Raw genomic sequence first — 14,691 nt, 5'->3', positions numbered from 1 at the left:
CCATTCAATGTGTTCGTGGCTGATCATCCCCAATCAGTATCCCGTTCCTGCCTCCTCCCCATATCCCCTATCTTCAAGAGCCCTATCTAGCTCTCTCTTGAAAGTACACCCATTCAATGTGATCAAGGCTGATCATCCCCAATTCCTGCCTTCTCCCCATATCCCCTGACTCCGCTATTTTTAAGATACCTATCTAGCTCTCTCTTGAAAGCCTACAGAGAACCTGCCTCCGCTGCCCTCTGAGGCAGAGAATTCCACAGACTCACAACTCTCTGTGAGAAAAAGTGTTTCCTCGTCTCCGTTCTAAATGACTTACTCCTTGTTCTTAAACTGTGGCCCCTGGTTCTGGACTCCCCCAACATCGGGAACACGTTTCCTGCCTCTAGCATGTCCAAACCCTTAATAATCTTATATGTTTCAATAAGATAACCTCTCATCCTTCTAAACTCCAGAGTGTACAAGCCCAGCCGCTCCATTCTCTCAGCATACGACAGTCCCGCCCTCCCGGGAATTAACCTGGTGAAACTACGCTGCACTCCCTCAATAGCAAGAATGTCCTTCAGAGTGATACAGCGTGGAAACAGACCCTTCTCCATGCCGACCAACATTACCGCATCGACACTAGTCTCACCTGCCTGCATTTAGCCCATATCCCTCTAAACCTATCATATCCATGTACCTGTCTAATTGTTTCTTAAACATTGCGATAGTTCCTCCCCCTAGCAGCTCAGTCCATGCACCCAGCGCCCTTTGTGTGATCTAGTTTAAGTTGTAGTTTTAGAGATACGGCATACAAACAGGCCCTTCGGCCCAGCGAGTCCTCGCTGACCTGCAATCCCCACATACTATCACTGCCTTACACACACTTGGGACAATTTATAATTTTACCAAAACCAAATAACCTACACACTTGCACGTCTTTGGAGTGTGGGAGGAAACTGGAGCACCCGGAGAAAACCCACGCAGGTCACGGGGAGAGCGTGCAAACTCCGTACAGACTGCGCCCGTAGTCAGGATCGATCCCGGGTCTCTGGCGCTGTGAGGCAGCAACTCTACCGCTGCGCCACCATGCCGCGATTCCTTGCTTCCCCTACCCCCGTGTGTGTATATGAGCCTGTATGTTCGCACGTGATCACGCATAGGGCGGAATACTCACAGCCAGCGGATGGCATGGCAGAGGTGGGTGTCGAGCAGCAGGGCACAGATGGAGGCGAGCAGCCAACCTGCCGCCAGTCTCATTCCTCTCACGGCGTCGGGCCCAAACAACAGTGGACAAGTCGGCACAAACACCAAACCCGCGTGCGTTCCCTCAGCGCTGGTCCTGAATCGTCACGATGTACCTGGAACATACGGGCAGACCATTAGCACGCACACACTGACCGGTGATTGTCATAAGGAATGGGAGTAGAATTAGGCCAACCGCCTGGACCTACCTGATCTCCCCGTTGCTAAACACTAATTCTCCTTCCCAGTCCCACACTGACCTTTCTGTCCTAGATCTCCACCATAGGTATAGTGAGGCTAAACGCAAATGAGAGGAACAGCATCTCTCGCCCCGAAACGTCACCCACTTCTTCTCTCCAGACATGGGTGGAAACTCTTGGGGGGGGGGTGCATGCCTCCCTCCCTGCTTTGAGAGGTGAGGGCAATCTGTTTTAAATATCTGGGAGTCCACATCTCTGAGGATATGACATGGACATGACATGGACATCACACGCCTCAGCACTGGTGAGTAAGGCAAGGCAGCGCCTTTACCACCTCAGGCAATTGAGGAAATTCAGAGTGTCTCCGAGGATCCTACAGTGCTTCTACGCAGCGGCGGTGGAAAGCATCTTGTCCGGGAACATTACCATCTGGTTTGGGAATTGCTCTGCCAAGGACAAGAAGGCTCTGCAGAGAGTAGTGCGTTCGGCCGAACGCACTATGGGAACTTCACTCACCCCCCTGCAGGAACTAAACAACAGCAGGTGCAACTCCAGAGCAAACAAAATCACGAGAGACCCCTTCCACCCCTGCAACGGACTGTTCCAGCTGCTACGGTCAGGCAAACGCCTCCGTTGCCATGCAGTGAGAACGGAGAGGTTGAGAAGGAGTTTCTTCCCAGAGGCAATTCGGACTGTAAATGCCTATCTCACCAGGGACTAACTCTACTGAACGTTTTTCCTTCCATTATTTATTATGTAAAAGAATATGTGCGTTATGATTGTGTTTATAATTTGTTTGGTTGTTTTGTTGTTTGTCTTTTGCACAAAAGTCCGCGAGCATTGCCACTTTCATTTCACTGCACATCTCGTATGTGTATGTGACAAATAAACTTGACTTGACTTGACTTGACTTGACACAAAAAACTGTACAAATGGGACGAGTATAGATAGTGCTCCTCAGTGGGTCAAGCGACATCTCTAGAAAAAAAAAGAATGAGTGACATTTTGGATCGGACTCCTTCTTTGACCAGAAATGTCACCCATTATTTTTCTCCTGTGATGCTGCCTGACCCGCTGAGTTAATCCAGCACTTTGTGTCTATCTTCGGTGTAAATCTGCATCTGCAGTTCCTTCCTGCGCTCTTGTGAGCAGAATACCTTTAAGGTCATTAGGAATAGAATTACGCCCATCAAGTCTACTCCGCCATTCAATCATGGCTGATCTATCTCTCCTTCCTAACCCCATTCTCCTGCCTTCTCCCCATAACTTCTGACACCCGTACTAATCAACAATCTATCTATCTCTGCCTTAAAAAGATTATTTAGTTTATTATTTGATTGATTAATTGATTGATGATCAATTAAACGTTTGATTAATTTACTGATTGGATACTTAACTGATTGATCATTGATTATTGATTAATTGATTAACTGTCTGTTTGACATATCGATTGATAGATAGTTCGATCGATTGATTGATTGAGTGAGTGATTGACAATGAAGAAAGACACAGCATGAAAACAGGCCCTTCCGCCCCCCAAGTCCATGCCGACCATCCCATATCCAACCTTCTCATCCACATCCTGCACAGTAGGAGTATTTTACGGAGGGCTAATTAACCTGCAAACCAGCACCCCTTTAGGATGTGGGAGGATCTTGCACTTGTCACTTTCATTTCATGTTCCTTGATGTGTTTTATGACTGATGGCAGAACAATTTCCCTCCTGGGATAAAGATACCTCTCTGACGTTCTACCCATACGTAGGTCGTAGTGGAAGGTCTAGTCGGAGGCTCAGAGGGGATAGAGCCACAGCCGCAGGAACACCCTAAAACAGGATGTCCATCTTCAAATCCAGTGAAAGGAGATGAGGAATTTTAATTTCTTACTAGTCAGTTAGGGTGTATTAAACTTTTTTGTGATTATCTGTGGAATTCATTGCCACAGATGGACCAGAGGCCACAGCCGCAGAATAAAAGGATGCATCTTCAGATGAGGAAGAATTTCTTTAGTCAGAGGGTGGTGAATCTGTGGAATTCATTGCCACAGATGGGTGTGGAGGCCAAGCCAAAGTGCAGATTGACAGATCCGTGTGTTATGGGGAGAAGGCAGGAGAATGGGGTTGAGATGGAAAGATAGATCAGCCACGATTGAATGGTGGAGTTGACCTGATGGGCCAACTGGCCTAATTCTACTCCTAGAATTTATGAACTTATGAAACCCAGAGGAACCCCACGCGGTCACAGGGAGGATGTGGACAGCACCTGAGGTCAGGATCGATGGCGGGTCTCTGGCGCTGTGAAGCAGGGGCACCACCACCATGCACTAACTGCGGGATTGTAATCGCACTGTTTATTGCCTGCTGCTCCCCCAGCACCAGTGATCACCAGTGTTGCGTTGGTCACATCAGTGAGGTACGTGTAGGCCGCAGCCAATTCCTTCTAACCCAGAGGTCAAAGGATGGTGTGGAGAAAGTACTCCGTTGTTGGAGATGTCATTAGTCACCTGAGATCTTTAAACCAACAACAGGCTTGATTTCTTACGCCAGGTAACATTCACAATGTTTAGAAGATGCTTGGGCAGGTATATGGATAGGTAAAGGTTTGGAGGGATATGGGCCAAACGCGGTGGGCAGGTGGGACCAGCGCAGCTAGATACCTTGGTCAGAATGGACGAGTTGGGCTGAAGGGCCCGCGTCCATGCTGTGTAACTCCAAGAATCTATGGTGAGTGAAAGGGCTAGACAGCATGGTTTCTGAATGGTCTGATAGCTGTTCCAACGTTCAGGACAGGATCGAATCACAGAGTCAAAGTGTAATTTCAGACATAGAACCATAGTTGCAGCACCACAAGAGCCAGTGCTGGAGCCACACACACATAGCATCATAGTCAGAGACCTATGGAGCCACAGAGTTATAGAGCCAGAGTCATTGACTTATAGAAAATTGACAATAGACAATAGACAACAGGTGCAGGAGTAGGCCATTCGGCCCTTCGAGCCAGCACCGCCATTCAATGTGATCATGGCTGATCATCCCTAATCAGTACCCCGTTCCTGCCTTCTCCCCGTATCCCCTGACTCCGCTGATCTTTAAGAGCCCTATCTAGCTCTTGAAAGTATCCAGAGAACCGGCCTCCACCACCCTCTGAGGCAGAGAATTCCACAGACTCACAACTCTCTGTGAGAAAAAGTGTTTCCTCGTCACTGTTCTAAATGGCTTACCCCTTATTCTTAAACTGTGGCCCCTGGTTCATGGGGAACATGTTGGGGGAGTCAACAGGTGCAGGAGGAAGCCATTTGGCCCTTCGAGCCAGCACCGCCATTCATTGTGATCATGGCTGATCATCCACCATCAATAACCCGTGCCGGCTTTCTCCCCATATCCCTCAATTCCGCTGGCCCCTAAGCTCTATCTAACTCTCGTTTAAATTCATAGAAACATAGAAAATAGGTGCAGGAGTAGGTCATTTGGCCCTTCGATCCTGCACCGCCATTCAATATGATCATGGCTGATCATCCAACTCAGTATCCTGTACCTGCCTTCTCTCCATACCCCCTGATCCTTTAGCCACAAGGGCCACATCTAACTCCCTCTTAAATATAGCCAATGAACTGACCTCAACTACCTTCTGCGGCAGAGAATTCCACAGATTCGCCACTCTCTGTGCGAAAAATGTTTTCCTCATCTCAGTCTTAAGTGATTTCCCCCTTATCCTTAAACTGCGACCCCTTGTTCTGGACTTCCCCAACATCGGGAACAATCTTCCTGCATCTAGCCTGTCCAACCCCTTAAGAATTTTGTAAGTTTCTATAAGATCCCCCCTCAATCTTCTAAATTCAAGCAGAGTCTATCCAGTCTTCCTTCATATGAAAGTCCTGACATCCCAGGAATCAGTCTGGTGAACCTTCTCTGTACTCCACTCCCTCTATGGCAAGAATGTCCTTCCTCAGATTAGGAAGTGAATGGGGGCTGATGTTGTCGACCTCCTCGTCGTGAGCCCTGTCAACTGACCTCAGTCAGGCGAACGGCAACACACAAAGAGACAGCAGCAGCGCAGCAGTTCGGCGCCGACCCGGAGCATGCGCCCCATTTTAGGGCAGCTCCTGCGCATGGCATCACCCTGCTGCAGACTTCTGCTGCCTCAAACGCAAGAAGTAGCAGCAGATCCAGTGAATCAGCCTCCACTGCCTTCTGTGGCAGAGAATTCCACAGATTCACAACTCTGGGCGAAAACGTTTTTTTCTCATCTCACTTTTAAATGGCCTCCCCTTTATTCTTATAGCCCATTCCAAGAGCTCTCCCGAGTTCGCCCTGATTCCAACTGGGAGATTTACGGTAATGGCCACTCGTCGGTACTCGTGTCTCTCGTGGACATTTTTTTAATTATTATTTATTTATTTATTTATTTTTAAATTTTATTATTGGAGATAGGTGCATAATCTATTACATCATTACTGTCTTACATTTTTAAATTGATAATATTGTCAGTTATTATTACATTGTCTCCAATACTTTTTGCATTTTTCTTCGTTTTTTTTTATAACTAGATAGAGCTAAAGGGATAGATGAAATAGAGAGAGGGAAGAAGGAAAAAGAAAACTAAAATAAAAAAAAAAGGAAGAGGAGTGAAAGAGGTAATTGAAGAAGAATGGAAAAATTTGTTAGAGTTTAAAAACATCTTCACGAGTCTTCCCGGTGCTTACCTGCCGTTAGCGAGTCTTCCCGAGTTCCTGTCGTTAGCGTTACGAGCCACTAAGAGACGTACCCGCTATGTTCATTTTCTGTTCTTATCATGAGTTTGATTTTTTTTTAACTCGGGAGAGCTCTTGGAATGGACTCGTACCATGGGACAGGGATATTAGACTGTGTGGCCCCTGGTTCAAGGCTCCCCCATCATTGGGAACATTTTTCCTGCATCTAGCTTGTCCTGCCATTTTTATCATTTTATATGTTTCTATAAGATCCCCCCTCATCCTTCTCCAGCGAGTACAATGCCCGCAGAGCCACAGAGTCATAGAGCTATAGTCTTTGAGCCGTGGATGACAGAAGCAGGCCCTTCAGCCCACTTTGTCCATGCCCACCAAGTTGCCATTCTTGGCTGTTCCCATTTACTTGCATTTAGTTTAGTTTGGTTCCATGTAATCCCGTGCTACCTGCTCCATGGTTGGATAGTTGGCCACTAAACCGTCTCCCCCACCTGGTTTGCCAGTTGAGGAGGGGGGGGGGGGGGGGAGGTCTGTGGACCCCCAGCAGGACCAAAAACAAGACCTGTCAAAACACGGATGAGCTCCTAGCGAGCCAACGGCCATCCACACTTCAGTAGAAGTTGCGATCACTGTCGTACATGGCATTGTAAGGAATGATGATAAAGCACACACACACACACCTACATCCTATACTCCCAGCAGCGGAAGTCCGCAGGAATGGAGGACAGAGATGTGTGGTGCGTCCGTCACCGTTCCCATCGGAAAGCAGCGCCACTGCATCGCTAATGTCTTCAACGACGATGAATGAATGAATGAGGTTCGGAGGGACAGTGAAACATTTTTTGTCGCATGCTATCCAGTCAATGAAATATAACTATGCAATGATTACAATCAAGCCTTCCACAATGTACAGTTCACTGGCTTTACCTTGCACTAAACATTATTCCCTTATCATGTATCTATACGCTGTGGACGGCTCGATTGTAATCATGTATTGTCTTTCCGCTGACTGGTTAGCACACAACAAAAGCTTTTCACTGTACCTCGGTACACGTGACAATAAACTAAACATATGAAAGAACATACAGCATGGGAACAGGCCATTCGGCCCACAACGTCCATGTTATTCCAGGTTAAAAATTGTTAAAATTATAGATGCAGGAATTTTTTTTCCCGATGTTGGGGGAGTCCAGATCCAGGGGGGTATGCCATTTAGGACTGAAAGGAGGAAAAACTTTTTCACCCAGAGAGTTGTGAACCTGTGGAATTCTTTTCCACAGAAGGCAGTGGAGGCCGATTCACTGGATGTTTTCAAAGGCTGACGGAATCAAGGGATATGGGGAGAAAACAGGAACGGGGTACCGATTGTGTATGATCAGCCATGATCACATTGAATGGCAGCGCTGGCTCGAAGGGCCGAATGGCCTACTCCTGCACCTATTTTCTATGTTTCTATGTTTCTAAACTAATTTTTAGTTTAGTTTAGTTTAGTTTAGTTTAGTTTAGAGATACAGCAGGGAAACAAACAGGCCCTTCAGCCCACCGGGTCCGTACCACACATGTGATCCCCGCACACTAACACTATCCTACACCCACTAGGGACAATTTTTACATTTACCAAGCCAATTAACCTACAAACCTGCACGTCTTTGGAGTGTGGGAGGAAACTGAAGATCTCTGAGAAAACCCACGCAGGTCACGGGGAGAACGTACAAACGCTGTACAGACAGCGCCCGTAGTCGGGATTGAACCCGGGTCTCCGGCGCTGCATTCGCTGTAAGGCAGCAACTCTACCGCTGCGCCACCGTGACTGCCCTCTCCTCTGCCTGCACATAATCCATGCCCTATATATCCACGTGCCTATCTAAAAGCCGCCTAAATGCCATTATCGTATCTGCTTCCACCACAATCCCTGACAGCATGTTCTTGGCAGACATCACCCTTTGTAGAAAAGATTTGCCCCACATATCTCCTTTAAACGTTGCCCCTCTCACCTGCAAGCTATGCCCTTTAGTCTTTGGCAATTCCACCTTGGGATCAACGTTCTATCTGTCTACCATATCTATGCCTCTTATACTGAAGATAGACACAAAATGCTGGAGTAACTCAGCGGGACAGGCAGCAACTCTGCTTAGAAGGAATGGGTGATGTTTTGGGTCGAGACCCCTTATTCAGATATACCTTTGATATACCTGTATCAGGTCTCCCTGATCCTAAGACACTTCAGAAAAAACAATCCAAATTTGAACAACTTCTCCTTGTAGCTAACACCCTCCAACCCAGGCAGAATTCTGGTAAACCTCCTCTACACCCACTCAGAAGCTGCCATACCTTGTTTAAGAAGGAACTGCAGATGCTGGAAAATCGAAGGTTGACAAAAGTGCTGGAGAAACTCAGCGGGTGCAGCAGCATCTATGGAGCGAAGGAAATAGGCAACGTTTCGGGCCGAATCCTTTCTTCAGACTGATGTAGGGTGGGTGGGGAGAAGAAAGGAGAAAGGAAGAGGAGGAGCCCGCGGGCAGAGGGAGAGCTGAGAAGGGGAGGAGACAGCAAGGGCTACCAGAATTGGAGACGAACTAGGGGGACTCTGCCCTTGTTACGAGTGGGGGGATGGGGAGAGAGAGCAGTGTTACGGCGACTCTGGAGAGAGCCTCATCTATAGTAGGGGAGGGGAACCCGCCACAGCTTTCCTATCATGGGGTGACCTGACCTAAACGCAATAATCCAAATGTGCTCGAACCAAAAGTCTTCATTTCAGATCTTCGATTATCAACCTGGTGGCTGATTAAAATGTGTGTAGATTACAACACGCACTGTTATCGGGCAACTGAATCACCCTACCACAACCAGAGAGCAGTCCTGAGCTGCAATCTACCTCCTTGGTGACCCTCGGACTATCATTGATTGGACTTTACCTTACACTAAACGTTATTCCCATATCATGTATCTGTACACTTTGGATGGCTCGATTCTAATCGTGTATTACGGGTCTCGACCCGAAACGTCACCCACTCCTTCTCTCCAGAGATGCTGCCTTTCCCGCTGAGTTACTCCAGCTTTTTGTGTCTATCTTCTTGACTGACTGGTTAGCACGCAACAAAAGCTTTTCACTGTACCTAAACTGTACACTATTATTTAAATGGTGGCAGATTGGGAAAGGGGGAGATGCAGCGAGACCTGGGTGTCATGGTACACCAGTCATTGAAGGTAGGCATGCAGGTGCAGCAGGCAGTAAAGAAAGCGAATGGTATGTTAGCTTTCATAGCAAAAGGATTTGAGTATAGGAGCAGGGAGGTTCTACTGCAGTTGTACAGGGTCTTGGTGAGACCACACCTGGAGTATTGCGTACAGTTTTGGTCTCCAAATCTGAGGAAGGACATTATTGCCATAGAGGGAGTGCAGAGAAGGTTCACCAGACTGATTCCTGGGATGTCAGGACTGTCTTATGAAGAAAGACTGGATAGACTTGTTTATGCTCTCTAGATTTTAGGAGATTGAGAAGGGATCTTATAGAAACTTACAACATTCTTAAGGGGTTGGACAGGCTAGATGCAGGAAGATTGTTCCCGATGTTGGGGAAGTCCAGGAGAAGGGGTCACAGCTTAAGGATATGGGGGAAATCCTTTAAAACCGAGATGAGAAGAACTTTTTTCACACAGAGAGTGGTGAATCTCTGGAACTCTCTGCCACAGAGGGTAGTTGAGGCCAGTTCATTGGCTATATTTAAGAGGGAGTTAGATGTGGCCCTTCTGGCTAAGGGGATCAGGGGGTATGGAGAGAAGGCAGGTACGGGATACTGAGTTGGATGATCAGCCATGATCATATTGAATGGCGGTGCAGGCTCGAAGGGCCGAATGGCCTACTCCTGCACCTAATTTCTATGTTTCTATGTTTACCTCGCTACATGTGACAATAAACTAAACTAAACTATCCACTGTCTTCAAAGGTAGACAAAAATGCTGGAGAAACTCAGCGGGACAGGCAGCATTTTTGGAGCGAAGGAATAGGTGACCTTTCGGGTCGAGACCCTTCTTCACACTTCTTCAGTCTTCAAAGGAGTTGCTTTCTTGGACTTTGTCTGTTCAAGCAGGGAAGTGTTCTTTATTGATGCGTAGGAAGGAACTACAGATGGTGGTACACTCTGAAGAGAGACACAAAAAGCTGGAGTAACTCAGCAGGTCAGGCTGCATCTCTGGAGAAAAAGAATTGGTGACGTTTCGGGTCTGGCCCTGCTGAGTTTATGCCCCTGTCTCACTTAGGAAACCTGAACGGAAACCTCTGGAGACTTTGCTCCCCACCCAAGGTTTCCGTGCGGTTCCCGGAGGTTTTTGTCAGTCTCCCTACCTGCTTCCACTACCTGCAACCTCCGGCAACCACCTGCAACCTCCGGGAACCACACGGAAACCTTGGGTGGGGCTCAAAGTCTCCAGAGGTTTCCGTTCAGGTTTCCTAAGTGGGACAGGGGGCAGAATTACTCCAGCATTTTGTGTCTATCGTTGCTGTTTATCAGTGTTGTTTGTACCTTATAATCCTGCCCATTCTAGCACAATCTTCGTGCATCAATTGGCCATAAGGGCAATGTCATTTTGATGATAACTGTTTATTTATTTTAGACTGGGGTCAAGGAAAGAGCGTTCCCGTCTGACAGACAGACCAATCTTTCCACCACCACGTACAAGAAGTGACCAGACAGACACCATTGTATGTATGCAGATGCGGAGAAGTGTGTTCAACTCTGGCTCAACTTCTAATCTTGTCCGTGGACTAAACAAGAAGATTTAGTGAAACAACGCAGGAATAACCCCCTTGATCAGCTGAGTCTGCATCGACCGCCCTTGTCCCGTATTTGACCGCTACTACTCGGGTCGAGGGGACTGTCGGGTCGGAGCGCCGCGTCCGGCCCCCGCCTCACCCGTCCCGACGTAGTGCAGCCCGTGGAGTGCAGCAGCAGCAACAGCAGCAGCAGCGCCTCGCCCGTGGCCCCGTCGGTCGGTCGGCAGCCCGGCCACCTGTCCGACCTTCGCACCTTCGCTGACCGCCGACACCGCCACCACCCCCTCCTTCTCACGGCCGATCATCGGTTCACGAGCAACGTCGCGAGGCCCGGGCCAAAACTCCTCAGCTGGCCCTGCCGGCTGGACTTTGTGTACAGTCCAGCACCCGGGGCCAACTCATCATTCACCCAGCCACGGCCGATTCAATCAACGAATTGCCGTCAGGAATTCGTCCCGTTTTTTGTTGGCAACCCTAGGTCAGAGCCCTGTGGAATTCCACAACAAGTCCTGAATCACTTGTGCTTATCATATCTTTCTTCCGTTGAGGCCAAATTTAGGATCCAACTTGCTACGTTTTTGGATCCAAAGGTTTTTAAGTCACAGAAGGCTTTCTCCTGCAATCTCTCTTCCACCCCCCCCCCCACCCCCCCCCCCCCCACCCCCCCCCCCCCCCCCCCCCCCCCCCCCCCCCCCCCACCCCCCCCCCCCCCCCCCCCTATCTCCCCCCCCCCCCCCCCCCCCCCCCCCCCCCCCCCCCCCCCCCCACCTATAATAATCAGTCTGAAGAAGGGTCCCAGCTCGCATTGTCATCTCTCCACGTTCTCCAGAGATGCTGCCTGACCCGCTGAGTTACTCCAGCACTTGGTTTTTTTTTTTGGAACATAGCATGTAGTTCTCTTTGCCTCATTAGATTAAAGACGTGGAGGCTTTGGAAAGGATGCAGAAGTGAGTTACGAGCATGTTGACTGGATTAAAACAAGTATGCAGATGATACAACGGTGATTGGCCTAATCAGCAACAACAATGAGTTGGCCTACAGGGAGGAGGTCCAGCACTTAGCAGCATGGTGCGCTGACAACAACCTGGCCCTTAACTCCAAGAAGACCAAGGAGCTCATTGTAGACTTCAGGAAGTCCAGAGGCGGCACGCACACCCCCATCCACATTAACGGGACGGAGGTGGAACGTGTTTCTAGCTTCAGGTTCCTGGGAGTCAACATCTCCGATGACCTCTCTTGGACCCACAATACCTCAACTCTGATCAAGAAGGCTCACCAGCGTCTCTTCTTCCCGAGGAGACTGAAGAAGGTCCATCTGTCTCCTCAGATCCTGGTGAACTTCTACCGCTGCACCATCGAGAGCATCCTTACCAACTGCATCACAGTATGGTATGGCAACTGCTCTGTCTCCGACCGGAAGGCATTGCAGAGGGTGGTGAAAATTGCCCAACGCATCACCGGTTCCTCGCTCCCCTCCATTGAGTCCGTCCAAAGCAAGGGTTGTCTGCGGAGGGCGCTCAGCATCGCCAAGGACTGCTCTCACCCCAACCATGGACTGTTTACCCTCCTACCATCCGGGAGGCACTACAGGTCTCTCCGTTGCCGAACCAGCAGGTCCAGGAATAGCTTCTTCCCGGCGGCTGTCACTCTACTCAACAACGTACCTCGGTGACTTATTATTATTTATTCAAATCGTTTGCTATGTCGCTCTTCCAGGGAGATGCTAAATGCATTTCGTTGTCTCTGTACTGTACACTGACAATGACAATTAAAATTGAATCTGAATCTGAATCTGAATTAAAAGGTTAGAGTTTGGGTTCCATATGCTCACCACCCTTTGAATGAAAAGTTGCCCCCTCAGGTTCCTACCTTTCCCCGCTCACTTTAAACATATGTCTAGTTTGTTTTAGTTCCGAAATACAGCACAGAAACAGGCCCTTCGGCCCAGCAAGTCCATGCCAACCATTGATCACACGCACACTAATCCTATGTTATCCCACTTTTCCATCCTACACCCTAGAATCAATTCACAGAAGACAATCAATCTGCAAACATGAATGTCTTTGGAATGTGGCAGGTAACCGGACAAAACCACGTGGTGCCAGGGAGAATGTAGAAACTACGCACAGGCAGCTCCCGTCATTCCCCTGCACTGAATTTTCACAACTTACCCTTCCAGATCAAAGAGGTCCTTCTGCAGTTGTACAGGGCCCTAGTGAGACCACACCTGGAGTATTGTGTGCAGTTTTGGTCTCCAAATTTAAGGAAGGACATTCTTGCTATTGAGGGAGTGCAGCGTAGGTTCACCAGGTTAATTCCTGGGATGGCGGGACTGTCATATGCTGAGAGAATGGAGCGGCTGGGCTTGTACACTCTGGAGTTTAGAAGGATGAGAGGGGACCTTATTGAAACATATAAGAATATTAAGGGATTGGACACGCTAGAGGCAGGAAACATGTTCCCGATTGTGGGGGAGTCCAGAACCAGGGGCCACAGTTTAAGAATAAGGGGTAAGACATTTATAACGGAGATGAGGAAACACTTTTTCTCACAGAGAGTTGTGAGTCTGTGGAATTCTCTGCCTCAGAGGGCGGTGGAGGTTGGTTCTCTGGATACTTTCAAGAGAGAGCTAGATAGGGTTCTTAAAGATAGCGGAGTCAGGGGATATGGGGAGAAGGCAGGAACGGGGTACTGATTGGGGATGATCAGTCATGATTGCAATGAATGGCAGTGCTGGCTTGAAGGGCCAAATGGCCAACTCCTGCTCCTAGTCTATTATCTATTGTCTAGTCCCCTTCTCCCCTGACTCTCAGTCTGAAGAAGGATCTTGACCTGAAACGTCACCCATTCTCTCTCTCCAGAGATGCTGTCTGACCCGCTGAGTTAAGGGCCTGATCCACTTGGCTATTTTCTTTTGGCGACTGCTGCCGGCATCATTGACAGACGTATCATGTGACCACGGAAGTCGCGGCGGTGACGAAGTTTTTTTTTGTCGCTGCTGGATTTTGAAACGTTCAAAATCTTTCGGCTGGATTTTGAAACGTTCAAAATCTTTCGGCAACCCCGATACGGCAGTGGGACAGGCCCTTTCCTCCAGCATTTTGTGTATATCTTGTGAGTGGTACATTCTTCATTCTATCTACTCTCCCCCCACTTACAAAAGCAACAGATTTATTTTTGCCCTGTGCTATTTATAACCACAACCAATTCACACTCTGTTACCAGCTACTGTTTACAGGCTTTTAACACCGTTGTTAACATAATCATTGACGTAAGATGAGATAATGGTCTGTGATATTAACATAAGCATGAATGAATTTGCTCTCCTCACCTTCTGTGCTAAAGATAGCAACTGAGACGTTTTATTCTACCACGTGTAGGAAGGAAGTGCAGATGCTGGTTTACACCAAAGATACGACACAAAATGCTGAAAGGGTTTATATAATTGGTGTCAAGTTGGGAAAAAGGGAACTACAACGGGATCTGGCGGTCCTGGTTGATCAATCACTGAAAGTAAGCATGCAGGTACAGCAGGCAGTGAATAAAGTGATGGCATGTTGGCCCTCATAACAAGAAGAGTTGAGTGTAGGAACGTAGAAACTACGCACAGGCAGCTCCCGTCATTCCCCTACACAGTTGTACAGGGCCCTAGTGAAACCACACCTGGAATATTGTGTGCAGTTTTGGTCTCCTAATTTGAGGAAGGACATTCTTGCTATTGAGGGAGTGCAGTGTAGGTTTACAAGGTTAATTTCCAGGATGGCGGGAATGTCATATGCTGAGAGAATGG

The 14,691-nt window shown here is 48.3% G+C and overlaps 1 protein-coding gene across 1 annotated transcript in view; it reads right to left on the bottom strand.

Moving 5' to 3' along the window:
* The window catches only part of LOC129698400 (protein Wnt-11-like), a 52,184-nt gene that overhangs the window by 15,715 nt on the left and 21,778 nt on the right, over nucleotides 1-14,691 (bottom strand). The window contains exon 2 of the mRNA XM_055637542.1: nucleotides 1,157-1,340. Coding sequence (XP_055493517.1) covers nucleotides 1,157-1,239 — 83 coding nt within the window. The 5' untranslated portion in view covers nucleotides 1,240-1,340. The remainder of the gene's footprint in view (nucleotides 1-1,156; nucleotides 1,341-14,691) is intronic.

Source organism: Leucoraja erinacea, chromosome 6, assembly GCF_028641065.1.
Source record: "Leucoraja erinacea ecotype New England chromosome 6, Leri_hhj_1, whole genome shotgun sequence".
In the NCBI taxonomy this organism is placed as follows: Eukaryota; Metazoa; Chordata; class Chondrichthyes; order Rajiformes; family Rajidae; genus Leucoraja; species Leucoraja erinaceus.
The sequence above is the reverse complement of the archived record's forward strand: the minus strand, read 5'-3'. Positions and strand labels throughout refer to the sequence as shown.